General features: G+C 32.8%; 1 protein-coding gene across 1 annotated transcript; it reads left to right on the top strand.

Moving 5' to 3' along the window:
- Positions 1–11,235: 11,235 nt before the first annotated feature.
- On the top strand, positions 11,236–14,917 carry LOC109146518 (WD repeat-containing protein 44-like). The gene is made up of 8 exons (XM_019294182.1): positions 11,236–11,485; positions 11,807–12,995; positions 13,117–13,207; positions 13,416–13,573; positions 13,656–13,707; positions 13,809–13,873; positions 13,968–14,061; positions 14,144–14,917. The coding sequence occupies exons 2-8, from the start codon at positions 11,832–11,834 to the stop codon at positions 14,686–14,688; spliced, it is 2,169 nt and encodes a 722-aa protein (XP_019149727.1). The 5' UTR covers positions 11,236–11,485; positions 11,807–11,831; the 3' UTR covers positions 14,689–14,917.
- Positions 14,918–15,530: the final 613 nt, after the last annotated feature.

Here is a 15,530-nt window from a genome sequence, read left to right as displayed (position 1 = left end):
ATTTCCATTTATATATATAATGGAAATGAGTATTTTAGTCCTATCTAGTGAGTTTTTTTTTTTTTCCAAAATTATCCTCTCTTTTTTTGTGTGAGTCCCATGGGACCGTCTCACAAATTCTTATTATGAGACGGGTCAAGTCAAGATGAAAATATAATACTAATGAGGTTTAAATTATTTGTTACTTATAATCAAAATACGTAGTATAATATTTAGAGGAGTTGAAAAAGTTAGTTATGAGAAAAGATGAAATACTAATCATGATAAATTGATTGATTGTTATGTATGAGAAAAAGTGCAATACTTATGAGAAAAAATGTTATACTTTTAATGCAAAATGCAATACTTTTAAATTAAAATGTAATATTGTGAATGAGTTGAAGAGTTATTAATGAGGGAAATACTTATAAGAAAAAATATAATATTTATAAAAAACTCCAATCCGTTTCACAAGAGATTTTTTTGGAAAAGGTATAACTACATTGAAATCTCTCTATACACACATATCTGAAAATTCTTAGATATCACTGCCTCTTGTGCTTTAAACAGATGGAAATGGCTGTGTTTTTTTAAAGTAATATGGTGCGCAATTTAGTCATATCAAGCTGTTGAAAAGAGTACAAACAAATATCATTTATTCTAAACTATTCGTTTTTCCTTATAAACAAAAGTATATAAAAACACCAAATATGATATTAAAAAAATAAAATAAAATCGCGTGGTTTCACCACCCACCACCGTCAACTTTCAGTACCCCATTCAAGATTCAAGAAACAACACCCACCTTTTGTTTGCTGTCACGGCTTGCATGATAGACTGATAGTGTTGGAAAAATAGCATTAAAATGATATTTTGAGGGATTATTTTGTGGTATAAATATATGCGGGATCCATTTCTGATTTGGGTCGGGTCAATGTGGATTCGGGTTCTTCGTAGTGAGACGAAGAATTTGATATAATGTACGCTCAAAATGGGTAATAGGTGAATGAAAAATTGATTCTCAAAGTAAACCTATTTAGGAGAAGTCCAAAATACGAAAGCTTAATAAATGGGAATTGAGTTTTAGCCCAATTCGTGCCACTGCTTTCGGTCCAGTACGAAAGTTAGCTAAATTGTAGTTAAGCTTTGTTTTGAAAGCTTAAGTATGTTAATTAACTTAAGAGCTTAATTAAGCTTTGAAAGTTACATGGACGAAAGTTGGCATATGCATGGACGAAAGTTGGAACATGCATGGACGAAAATTGGAACATGCATGGACGAAAGTTGCATGGACTTCAAAACTTAAGTCTCGTGCTTCTTTCGTGGCTCTTAGATTCGTGTGCAGCACGAGTTGGTGCTTTATGCATTGATTCGTGCTGCACCGTTTCGGTGATTGCGGACCACTTGGGTGAGGTTTTTGGTCCCAATTTGTTAAACTTTCGGGTTTGTACGGACTTCTCGGTCACTCAGATATTTTTGAAACTGGTCGTTATGGTCGATACGAATTAATCGGATATTAAGTTCGTGACCGTTGATATTATTTCGATAATAAGTACGACCGTTTCAAACGTTATAATTCAATTTTTAAATTGAATTTATGTTGGTTAATGTGTCATGATGATGCTATTTAGTACCAATCTCCTATATAAAGATGTGGTGGGAGCAACCTTTTTGAACACAATGTTAGAAAGAAAGTGAGAAACAACACAAGAACACACACAAAGAAATTCTCTTTTCCTCTCAAAATTCTGCTCCTACTCCATTCTTGAAACTGTGTTTTGCCCGTGCTCTAGTTCGCCGGGTTCGTTCGTTTGGGTGCTCAAACGTCGAACCGTTGTACGTTTTATCCTGGGAAACCTAGGCCACAACGCTCCTAGCACTTTTGGGAGGTGGCAAATAAGGTTTTAAGGAAAGACTGACACTTCGCCTAACTCGTACATTTCTTTCTTCTTCTCCTTCTTTCTTGTTGTTGGATTATGCTTTTAAGCAAAAATCCGTTCTCCCTTTTTGATATATTCGTTGGATTGGACTTATAATCTGAGAATTATTAGTTCCAATTTTGGTTGATATATATTGGTATATCTTTTTCGTATATATACATGTATATATATATAACCCTTGGTCCGTTTTATATATATTTGTGTGTATATATATATTTCGGATAAATATCCAATAATATTTTATATACTTGTGTGTGTATATATAAATATTATTTTTGGGATATAAAATCGATTTTGGTTCATTATCACCAACAGATAGATCACGGCAAATTATGTGAACTATAGTTCATACAATGTTGTGTAAATTATAAAAAATAGTACATTTTTAATATATTAAAAATACAGGCACAAGTGTCAAATAGGCTCATCTACTACTGCGAAGTGTTCAATTTTCACCACGAACTAAATTAAGTGTCAAATAGGCCTATCTACGAGTTAAATTTGTTCAATTGACCTTTTTACACGTTAATAACAGGTTACCTATTTAATTATTAAAATAAATATAAAATAAAATAAAATAAAATACAAAAAGAATACAGCCACCGGCTGTCCTCGCCGGACAGCCGATGGCTGTATTCTTTTTTTTTTTTTAAATAATTTTTAAATTATTTTGAAATTATTTTTTTAATAATTGAATTGGTAACCTGCAAAAAAAAAAAAAAAAAAAAAAAAAAAAAAAAGTCAATTATCAACAAAAAAAACTAATTGGACAAATTTAGTAAGTGTGGTTAATTAGCCTTTATAGTACATGAGCCTATTTGATACTTCTTCCAAAAATATATTATTTATGTACTAATTAAATATACATCATACAAAATAATATATTTTTAATACTCAAATAACATATATATATATATATATATATATATATATATATATATATATATATATATATATATATATATATATATATATATATATATATATATATATATATATATATATATATATATATATATATCTACTATACTAATAAGAGCCCAAGAGAGTTAGGCCTATAATGGGTAGAAAAAATGGCGGTCACAGATTTTAATCAAATGAATGGCTCAGATTGATTAAAAAATTGATAAGATTTAAATTTTACACTAAAATTTCCTAAAATACACACACACCGTTACTAATTCCGTTAAAATTTTAAGAATTGCCGTTAGTTCACCGTTAACTTACTCATTGATTTCAATAAAAAAAAAAAAAGGTCTTAGGTTCGAACCTCATCCCAATCAAAGTTGACATAATTAGTACTCTATTTTACTCTTATATAATAAATTTAGTAGCTACAACAAAAAATTATAGATATGCATTTCTTTAATTTAGAATTATGTGTCCACAATGCCTTTCAAAAAAAAATTATTCATTATCAATAAATTAAATAAGAGAAATAATTGTATTAGTTATATTATTCAAATTTATTAATTGATTATATTTGCTACATTGTCCTTACAATGTCTTAATTCAGTGAAAAAAAATTATTTATTATCAATAAATTAATTAAGAGAAATATTTTCATTAGGTATATTGTCTTTATTTTTCTCAAATGTAAATATTTTTACATTCAAATTCATCAATTGATTATATTCACTATATTGTCTATTATCTTTTTTGTGCACTACTTTTCTAATTAAATATCAAAGTTATAATACAAAATAATGCTATATATTTATTTACCAAGTATTTTATTAATACCGTGAAAAAATTAAAAAATATATATATAATTAATAAAGCCAACCATATTAACTACTTGAGAGATTTTGTGACAAAAAGAGTATTCAAATCACACAACAAATTGAAGTGAGAACTACCTTGCAATGTCCTTGTTTGACAATCAGCAGTTAGCGGATTATATTAGCGAATTTGACCAATGAATTTATTTAATTATTAACATTGGGTAGAAAAAATGACCGCCAAATTATTAAATCAAATGAATGGTTCAAATTGTTCAGGTTTTGATTTTTTAAAAAGTTTTTCTAATTTATCCTTAATTATATGATTATCCATTTAACTTTTCCGTTAGATACCATTAATTCACCGTTAGTCTAATTCTAATATTAATGTCTAATATAGAATTATAATTACACCGTTAATCTAATTCTAATATTAAAGTCTTAATAAAACTTAACCACAAATCCTAATGTCGAAATCTCCTCAAACAATATTAGTATATATTTAATATTTTATGCCCTAATTTTTATTTGTTCTCCCTTATGTCCCGTATTTGGTTTCAACCATACCTATACAATTATTTTATTGACAATTATAATCAATCTTGACTATATTATCTTGCATTTGTAAACTTAGAATTACCTATTTAACTCGCACGGGCTTAGCTCAATGGTTTAGTGGGCAGTATTTGGGAGAAGAGACCAAGGTTTAAACCTCGGCGGCGGCAGTGCAGGAATTATGTCCAAAGTGGGCAGATTCCTTGTTCGCACCGGCATTTGGTCCTGTCTGCTGAACCATTGAGTCACCGTGATTTACAACTTCCCACAATGCTCTGTCGGGTCGGAGTGTGGGGGGTCCTTGGCGTTGGGGACTCAACCTTTGGGAGAAGAATTACCTATTTAAATACGCAAATTCAACCTTCAATTATCTATGCATAAACAATTTCAATATAATCTTGCCTTAATGTACTATAAAGTACTTATTTAAAAAAAAAAAAAAAACATTGGACATTATCTCAATCGCGCAGTGCGCGTAAAAAACTAGTTGAATAGAATATAATGTACATTTTTAATATACTAAAAGTATATTATTTATGTAGTGAATATGATTTAATAGTATACAAAATAATGTATTTAATTTTAGTACTTAAATAATATACTTTTATATATAACCCATATAATAATAATGATAATGAGTCATAAATCACGCCCATATACCGAGTCAAAATTGTTGAGAGGCAGCGTAACTGGGTCGTTGGTCAATTAAAGAAGTTGGTCGTTGGTCAGTTAAGGAGTGTGAAGTATTAGCGTATACTGTTTTGTTGACTATTAGTACCACGTTTTTTTGCGTCATTAATCAACAGGATTGTAAGCATTTTATACTTAGCCTATGGTCGTCGGCATTCAGCAACCTAACGTATGTAAAATATGTTGTTCACGACATTTTACGTATATAATACTCAAACCTAACACTTAATAAAGCAGTGGACAGTGGTGATATGAATATGCTTGCGATATATTTGTTATAAAAGTAAATATCATTATATTTTTATGTATTTACACACATATCAATGTATTTAATTACCCAACATTTCAAGCATAAACAATAATTTATTTATTTTTTTTGTTCTCAAAAGGTTTGAATCCCAATTTCGGACCGACAGATCATCTAGGAGGATATAAGGATGTAATTAAGTTGCACTGCTTTCACACTGTCACTAGTCATTAGTGAGATTCAATGTCGGGTACGATTATTGTTCTCAAACTTTACTCATATGACCAATTAAGCTGTTAATATGGACATAATTTTATTTATTTATTTTGATTATATGGGGACAAACAGTATAGCTGGATGAAGAAAAAGATCGATGTATTGAATGGATAGTGATTGAAGCACATGGATGGGTTAATTAATTGGTCCTAGCTAGCTATTTACTCCATCAATTCCTATTGCCCTATGAACAAAGGCAATTTATAATATTATTATAATTGGACCAACAAATAGTGTGCACTAAATGTATGGAGTAACTAGTTTTTATAGCATTTATATAGTATAAACTAGCAAATTAATAAAGTAAATACACAGTACAATTCAACCACGATACATACCTTCAAAGAAAAAATAAAACCACAATACTTAATTTACAAATTATGTTTTACATTTTGTTTTGTTCACTTCAAATTTACAATATTTATAAAACTAGCCTTGTTATTTTTTTTTTCTCTTTACTTTTTAGTAATTCTCAACTGTTAATTTATCCAAATGAATGGATCAAACAAGTACATCCTCATTGCTTCATGTTCTCACTTGAACCCTATATATATATATATATATATATATATATATATATATATATTCTAACAATTTGAATTAAAAGCGAAAAATAATAAATACGTTTAGATTTTTAAAAAAAAAATTAAGACTTGAAAGGGAATCACATTTGATTCTCTTCAAAATTTACGTGGAGGGTATGTTACATTCCTTGAGGAATTTGTGTTTTTTCGGGGGACTAAGATAGAATGATTTAAACATGAAAATGTGACATTCTAAAGCCAACATTCTCTTAGTTATGTTGTATTACTTAAACCAAACACTCTCTAAGATCTGAAAATTGGGTTATTATTGAATCTCATATGGAGAACTCTACAAGTTTACTTAAAGAGAATCAACATTTTTTCGATTGAGGCGACAATTGATCGGGAAAAAAAATTTATATTTGTTATAATATATTACTTGGTATGTAGTGTGAGTTTTAAATAAAAAGGTGTAAAAAGGTCAAATTTGCCCACTAAGTCAACTGGATAGTGCAATTGGTTCCCCTAAGTAAAAAAAAAAAAAAAAAAAACTCCATTCAAGTCCCTGAAATGGTAAAATTGTTCAATTAAGTCCAAATTGACTTGTTTAATAGGTTAAATCTATGCGGTGTTGATACATGTCCTTTTTATTTTATTTTTTAAACAAAATTTTTATTTATTAAAAATATTATTTATTAATAAAAAAACAGCCACCGACAGCCGTGACTGTTCGACAGGACAGCCACGACCAACGAAGGAAGACGGCCATGGCTGTCTTCTAGATCTGGAACGAGGCCGACGACCATGCCACCATTGTTGTCGTCTCCCTCACAGAGTAATAGCAGCCATAAATCTATTAAAACTTTCCTTCAGCGCTGTTCAAAATCACTAAACTCATCAATTGATGAATTGCTTAGCTTTCCATTGTCGAACTCCTCTCGCTCTCATCTTCCTCTTATGGACACGAAAACGACGACCTCCCTCGCGTCTCCCTGCATTCAGAAAAGCCCGTCAATCTCTCTCGCAACCCTCACAGGGTCTGATTGGTGAAACAAAGGGCATTGTTTTCCGAGAATGGGCGGAGTCTCCGCGGACAGTCCGCAGATGAACTCTTCAGGGAAGATAGTCTTCCACAGTTTGGAGAGAAGCTCAAGCAGTCCAAGCAGTTTGAATGGTGAGCCCAGATACAAGCACATGGGAATGGAGCGGTCCTATTCAGCAGATGTTCGGGTCACCCGGGTTCTCAACGTCCCGTTTTGTTCACTGAGAACCTCTTCTAACCCCAGAGTTTTCGGATTCCCTCTATTTTCTTCTTCGCAACAAAAGAAATAAGCTGTCGGCAACTCCCTTCATCGGTTGTGGCCGTCCTGCGGGATAGTCGGTGGCTGTTTTTTTTTTTTTTTTTTTTTTTAAATAACAAATAATATTTTTAATTTTTAATAAATAAAAAATTTGTTTAAAAACAAATAAAATAAAAAGGGCACGTGTCAACACCGCACATATTTAACCTGATAAACAAGTCAATTTAGACTTAATTGATTAATTTATCAATTTAAGGAACTTAAATATAACTTCTTTTTTTTTTTTATATATATTTAGGGGACCTAATTGAATTATCCAATTGACTTAGGGCCAATTTGACCCTTAAAAGTATTATTATTGTTGTTGTTGATGATGAAAAGATCGAAATTATGAACATTATATTCAATATAGGAAAGAGGAAGTTTCTGCGGGATTGTGAAGGCGGGCCGTCGCTATTCAAAATCATCACAAAATTAAAGGTGAGATGAGAGGAATAGTCATTTCAAACTTTGGCCGTGGTGGTCGTCGTCGACGCGTTAGGACGACTTAGGCGTTACCACTGTAATATGTTAATTGGTCCTCGTATCAATTAAATCACATTCTTTGACATTAAGACCCTCCACTAGTGTTTTTTTTTTTTTTTTTCATTAGCTCCAAGATGACATAATATAAAATTCTTAAACAAAATCAATATTATAATTGGTATGTTAAAAAAAAAACAAAAAAAAAAAAAAAAAAAACAACAAGAGTTGTACTTGTACTCGACCTTTATTTCATATAGGAAAAAACATCAAATAAGTCATCAAACTATTAGTGTTTGTGCAATTGGGTCATCGAACAAAAAAAGTGCAATTAAACCATTTAACTCTATAAAGTTGTGTAGATAGCATTTTTAGCAAGTTACTTTCAGATTAAGCAGGTAAGATGGATGGCATGACATCTAATCTTATGTGACAATTTTACTATTTAAATCAATTTACTATGAGTTTAATATTCAACTCTACCCAAAACACATATTCAATCTTCTTCATCGTCAAACTTTGTACAGTACAATCAAGGCAACTTGCAACCATGCACTCACATAGGCAGATGGCCCCACTCCCCTCTCTCTCTCTCTCACTTCGTTGCATTCGGCAAAATTGCTCAGCTCTGATCTTCTCCTCTTTCTTTCTCTAACCTTTGCCATTCATATATATACGCACAATTATTTATATAATATATATATATATATATATATATATATATATATAAGGGTTCAGATGCGGGTATAGCTTCTCGTGCAGTTGTGCGATTGACTCACCATAAGCATTAAAATGGTGCACCTTAAATACCCAAACCACGCACCTTAAACATACCAACAAAGCATCTTAAAAACACAAATCACATGCACATAAAGCTTAAGGCCGACGCAACCTAAGAACACAAACCACGCACCTAATGTTTTAAAATGGCGTACTTTAAGTTTCAACAAATCATGCACTTTAAGCATACAAATCACGCACCTTAAGAAGGAAAACAACGTACCTTAAAAAGGAAAATCACGCACCTTAAGCTTCAGGTTGACGCACTTTAAGTTTCAACAACTAGTCACCTTAAGCACACAAACGACGCACCTTAAGCACAAAAATTACGCACCTTAAGAAGGAAAACCACGCACCTTAAATTTGACCTAGATGCAAAAATTACCAAATTGTCACTGTGTTTTTTTTTTTTTTTGTTAACCCTGGACGTTGATTTAAGCAAAATCAATGGCTCAGATTTAACTGCACAACCGCAGAGACACACCCAATTGCACGGGAATTGAATTATATATATAAATAAATAAATAAATAAATAAATAAATAAATATATATATATATATATATATATATATATATATATATATATATATATATATATATGTATATTCAATAATAACAATAACAACTAGCGTCACTTATGCCTAATGGTGTTATTTCTTGACATCTTCTCAGGTCATTGGCAAGTATGCTTAGAAACCAGTCCAAAATTACCAAATATATTTGTGGTGCTTACATTTTGGTCTAACATTACTTTTACAAAATAGCTGCCAATTTAATAAATTTGACATCTAAGTAATAATTAATTAATGAGGGTTAATTAAGTTGATGTAAATGACACAAAGATTCTTTATTGTTTCCTCAAGTTTTTTGTAGCATGCATGAGCTAAGTAGTGATGCATCTATTTATCTTTCTGTAAATCCCCAATTAGCCCTTCCTACTTTACTCATGAATTTTTATAAATGAAACATTCATATATACTTTCGAATTTTTACCCTTGCTTGGTTATTAAGAAAGACGACATTCGGTGAGCCCACATGGACAGTTCAATTGATCACATGGATGAAGTTTGGGAACAATGATTCGAGATCGAGTCTCACAGCGACAGTGTAGGAGCAATCTCTCAAAGTGAGAGGGGCTCCTTGTGCGCAATAAACAAAGATCTAGCATTTGTGTTCAACTGATTAGTTATCATCCTTTCAAAGTGAGAGGGATCTAGCCTTTGTATTCAATTGAGTTATCATCCTCTCAAAGTAAGAGGGATCTAGCCTTAGTGAATAAAGATCTAGCCTTTGTGTTCAACTGATCAGTTATCATCCTCTCAAAGTGAGAGGGATCTAGCCTTTGTATTCATCAACTGAGTTATCATCCTCTCAAAGTGAAAGGGGCTCCTTGTGCGCAGTAAGCAAAGATCTAGCCTTTGTCTTCAAGTGAGTTATCATCCTCTCAAAGTGAAAGGGCTCTTTGTGCGCAGTAAGCAAAGATCTAGCCTTTGTGTTCAAGTGAGTTATCATCCTCTCAAAGTGAGAGGGATCTAGCCTTTGTATTCAACTGAGTTATCATCTTCTCAAAGTGAGAGTGACTCATTGTGCACAGTAAACAAAAATCTAGTTTTTGTGTTCAACTAAGTTATCATAATTTACATCATCCCAGATATTCTGTTGAGTTGAGGTTGAGATTCAACCTGTTGGAAACAACAACAAAAAACATTCAGTGATAATAACGTCATTAAAATAATTCGGTCGTATTAAAATTTTGATTTATGTCTCAATGTTATTCGGTGACACTAATGTTATTAAAAAATATTTGAGGTGAATTTAAATGCGTGCGAATAGAAAAAGTAAATAATTTAATTAATGAAAAACTAATAAAGAAAATACTTCATCAAGATATTTTAAATCGGTAAAAAAAATAAAATAAAATCTTAACCTTACATATTTAATAGGTTAATAATAATAATAATAATAATAATAATAATAATAATAATAATAATAATAATAATAATAATAATAATAATTATTATTATTATTATTATTATTATTATTATTATTATTATTATTATTATTAATTCTTACTTATTTTTCTCAATAAATAGCCATGCTAATTTTTGTTCCTTTAATTGTTTTTGGTGTTCTCTCAAATTTTAAATTAATTTACTTAGACTCTAATAAAACTTAATTTGAAACGTTAATTTTAGTAACAGTTCGAATTAAACTAGTTGCTACTAACTTTTAAACTTTTAACTTTAAGCTAATTATGCCAAACATAACTTTAATAAATTTATCAGAAACAAATGTTTAATAAGGATCCAAAATTTAAATAGGAGATTTCCAAATTGTAGCTTTTATGTAAGAAAAAATATTATGAGTAATTTTCCATTAAGTTTTTTCTTTTTTAACTTTTTTTTTTAATTACTACATATCAATAAATATGAATACAAATAGAAGGATTCATCTCTTATTTTTGGTTTGATTTTCTTATTTCTGTAACGACTAACGACTGTAACGAGTCCATCCATATTTGTTATTACTATAATTTATACAGTAATTTTTTTGAACTTAAAATTAAATCGTCACAAATGATATATGGAGGGATAAATCGTCACAATCGTGGGATGAAGGGACACAACGAGACGTGGGGCAAAACCGTCAAACAAGCATCTCTTATTTCCTTTATCTTTATACAGTGGTTGTTCTGTCCATCGAAAGTGAAAGTCTGAACAACGAGAGACCATCTTCCACCCTTCAAACCTTTCGTCTTTTTCTCCGAAATATCATTGGTTGATTTATTCTTCTTTTTTAATTTCTCATTTTTTGATTTTATTTGGGTGGAACGTCAGCCCGAAATTCTTCATTTACTATTTTTGGGCTGTTTTGTGGTCTTCAAAGAGTAAAGATCAGCTTCAGACGAGCTGATTTCTGGAGGTTTCTAACACAATTCGGGGAATCCGAGGTGAGGGAATTTATGGGTTTTCATTTATTTGATCAGTGAAATTGTCTTTCTTGAATTGGGTATATGAATATATCAAACATTTCACGAACAATTTGTAGGCTCGCTCGCCTAGATTTATATTATGAAACTTCTTTGAAATCGTTAGTTTCTGTGTTGCTGACCCTATTGTTATTAGGCATGGGATCCTTTACGAGATCTATCGATGCGGGTTGTGATTGATATTGGCTATGGGTTTTGATGTTTAATTGTTAAATTGAATTCTTTTGTTATGTTTGTGGGGTATGTGTTCTGATTTTAGTTTTAATGTTTTTCTCTTTCAAGGAATTTGGTTTGATTGGTTTAGGGAATGATGGGAAGTTGTAGTCCAATAGATGGAGATGACTTCTTTGATAGCCATGAAGAAGAAGAGATCAGTTCTGATTCGGTTTCAGCTTGTTATGAGTCAAATTTTAGTCCCAGGAATGCCAATGATGTTTTAGGGTATGAAATTTGGACTAAGAACCCAGAAAGTGTTGATGAACGTAGAAGTAGACTTTTGAATTGGATGGGGTTGAGTTCTGATTTGAGCACTACAAATAACGATGAATTCAATGATGCATGTTCTGATGAAATCAAGATGGATGATAGAACTAGGGATAATGGTGAAACTGTACTGGCAAACTCGGATTCCGAAGACAATTTCTTTTCTGGTCGGTTTTCTCAATCTCCCCGGTCAAATGAAGCTTCTGAACTGGCTCAAGATGATGCTGAGGTGGAAAACTATTCTTGGAAAATTAGGAATTTGGATAATGGATCGGAGTTTGTGGTGGATGAACTGGGTCAGGATGGCACACTTAGTCGGCTACGTGAAGTGGGTTCGAATAAAGTGATTCAAACAGCCCTCGGGTCTTCAGCTTTGGTGCAGAAATTATTGCGCCGGGATTCAAAGCAATCCGATAATGGTGTTACGAAGAAGAAATTGAAAACAAGTTGGTTTCAGAAGCTAGCTTCTGTCGCTCATCTTGACGATAAAAGTCACAAGACAAAGGGAGCTCATTTGAATTCCAAGGGGTCTATAAAGGCTTCTGGCACCAGCATTCAAAGAGTTCGAGTTCATGCATATAAAAAACATTCGAAAGAATTGTCCTCACTTTACACCGCGCAAGAATTTCACGCTCACAAAGGCTCAATCTTGACAATGAAGTTCAGTCCCGATGGTGAGTACCTAGCAAGTGCTGGAAAAGACGGAATTGTGCGTGTTTGGAAGGTGGTTGCTGCCGAAGCTCCTAAGGATCTGAACAGCCAGGATGTCGATCCTTCCTGTTTGTACTTCTCACTCAGCCATTTATCTAAATTAGCTTCGCTCGACATTGATAAGGAGAAGATAGTCCAGCTGAAAAAATCGAGAAAATCATCCGAATCAGCTTGTGTCATCCTCCCACCAAAAGTATTCCGGATTCTAGAGCAACCAGTACATGAATTCCATGGGCATGTGGATGAAGTTTTGGCCCTTTCCTGGTCAAGAAATGGGGTTAGTTTCATCTTTATTAAAATTCTATATATTTTGGTTTTTGTTAATGGCTTTATTTGTAAAGTTGCCTAGAATGGAGTCCACTGTACTAATAATTTGAATGGGAATGTTCACACTGCAGTATTTGCTGTCGTCCTCTGTTGATAAAACAGCTCGTCTGTGGCAAGTAGGACATGATCAATGCCTTGGTGTTTATCCGCATAATAACTATGGTGAGCCTATTTTATTTATTTATTTATTGTTTGGGACAGACCACGAGGTGTAGGAGGCACCTTTAAGCCCTACCATACTCAAACTAATCCCCGTTCGCACTGGGCTGGCCCAATTAAGGGGCAAAGTACTGGCCAAATCATAATAACTGTGATGGTGTTTGTATTGTATGCCTTTGCCTGTGTATTTATTCTTTTGCTCTTTATGCAGTCACCTGTGTGGAATTCAGTCCTGTGGATGATAACTATTTTATTAGCGGTTCAATTGACGGAAAAGTACGTCTTTGGGAGGTGCAGCGTAGCCGAGTGATTGATTGGACTGATGTTAAAGAAATCGTGACTGCTGTGTGTTATTTCCCTGATGGAAAGGTTTGATTAATATCTTTCTTCTTTTGAAATGAAGGGTTTAACTTTAGTTTTGGATTTTAACGGCAACTTTTTGCTGGTGCAGGGTGGCGTTGTGGGATCCATGGATGGCAATTGCATATTCTATGATTTAGTAGGTGCGTATACCCTTTAATACTTTCTTCTTCCTCGCACTTTTTAAATCGATGCCAGCATGCCAAGTTACACACCTTTTTAAATTGTTGCCCGCCTTTTTCAGGTAATCGTTTGCAGATGGGCTCTCAAGTGAGCTTGGAAACGCGAAAGAGAATAACTGGATTTCAGGTAATAATCCAATATGTATACCGCAATTTTATTTATTTATTTTTTCTTTGATTGGTTTTATGAACTGAGGAAAATTTATTGTCACATTCTCTAGTTTTGCCCGAACGATGTGAGCAAAATTATGGTTACTTCTGCTGATTCACAAGTTAAAATACTTCATGGCTCCAACATTATCTGCAAATTCAAAGGTGAGTTTAGTATTCGCATCCCAGATAAGACATGGTTTCATGGTATCCACTCCACTTAAGATAATGTTTCCTCGTCCTACAGGCAGCCGAAATTCGGGAAGTCAAGTTCCTGCAACGTTCACGTCAGATGGGAAGCACGTCCTCTCCATCTCCGAAGATTCAAACGTTTATATATGGAGCTATACTAGCCAGGACCAAACCGCTGCTTCTAACAAAAAGAACGTATGGTCATCCGAGAGTTTCTTCTCCAACGAGGCATCAATCGCCATACCCTGGTGTGGGTTCGAGACCAACTCAGCCACACTGCTGCCCGGGAGGGCTCTGGCAAACGGGGACATCAATGAGAAGAGGCTGTCGTCTTCCCCAGACTGCTTCTCTTTGAGCCGCAGTTTCTTCCTGGACTCGTTGAACAAGGGGTCCGCGACATGGCCAGAGGAGAAGCTGCCGGATTATTCGAGCCCAGTAACGGTGTCGCCTTCGATATCTAAGCCGGATTACAAGATTTTGAAGAATGCTTGGCAGAGTGCTTTTAGTTCTCCCAACTTATGGGGGCTTGTGGTGGTGACTGCTGGGTTGGATGGAGTCATCAGAACATTTCTCAACTATGGTTTACCAATTCGTTTCTGAGATAGATCTGTTGCCATGGCGATTGGAAGTTGAAGACTGGAAAAAGTATAGGTTACAGGCTTCTTCTAATGTATAGCTATAATATTCATTTTGTCCAAAAAAAGGGGGAAAATTACTTATAGCGTTGTTTTTTTAAGGTAGATATATGTAATGTTGTATAAGCAACAACTAAATTGAGAAATATACATTAAATTATATGGCTCCAATTTAAAATGACATATTCATGACTGTTCCAAAATATTATTTATTAATTAATTACAAACGTTAAAAAAAATGGCATTTTGTTTCGCACACGAAATTGACTTGTGAAATTGTGAGGCCACGACAATGGGCCCAAGACCATTGGTTCCAATCGTTATGCTATGGACCCTTGTTCAGCCCCGTATCCAGCATGCATGCTGGACAATGGATACGGATAACAATACCGTTAGTGGCACTGTTATCTTTTATTTTATTTTTTTTTTAAATTTCAGACCGTTTCGTTATAGGAGTATATGTTCATAATTTTATTACTATATGTTCATAATTGTAAGTTCATAATGTAAGAGCTCTATGTTCATAATTCTATAATTGTACATTTATACTTCTATGTTCATAATTTTATCACTATATGTTCATATTGTAAGTTCATAATGTTAGAACTCTGTGTTCATAATTTCATAACTGTACATTCATACTTGCATAACTGTACATTCATAATTCCGTAACTATACATTCATAATTCAATAACTGTACGTTCATATACTATTACTTTGTTGACTCAAATTTAGTTTCACATATGAAAGATACGGAGTATAAGTGGCTATCTTCTGATTTGAATATTAAAATGGAATCTCACTCTT

This window comes from Ipomoea nil, unplaced genomic scaffold (genome assembly GCF_001879475.1).
Source record: "Ipomoea nil cultivar Tokyo-kokei standard unplaced genomic scaffold, Asagao_1.1 scaffold1932, whole genome shotgun sequence".
NCBI lineage: Eukaryota > Viridiplantae > Streptophyta > Magnoliopsida > Solanales > Convolvulaceae > Ipomoea > Ipomoea nil.
This window is presented reverse-complemented; position numbering and strand designations above follow the sequence as displayed.

Bases quoted from the DNA above. Each gene is read 5' to 3' on its own strand.
- LOC109146518 (XM_019294182.1), top strand. From the start codon at position 11,832: ATGATGGGAAGTTGTAGTCCAATAGATGGAGATGACTTCTTTGATAGC. The intron at 13,208-13,415 runs GTGAGCCTATTT...CTCTTTATGCAG, and splicing joins TTATCCGCATAATAACTATG to TCACCTGTGTGGAATTCAGT. The intron at 14,062-14,143 runs GTGAGTTTAGTA...CTCGTCCTACAG, and splicing joins CATTATCTGCAAATTCAAAG to GCAGCCGAAATTCGGGAAGT.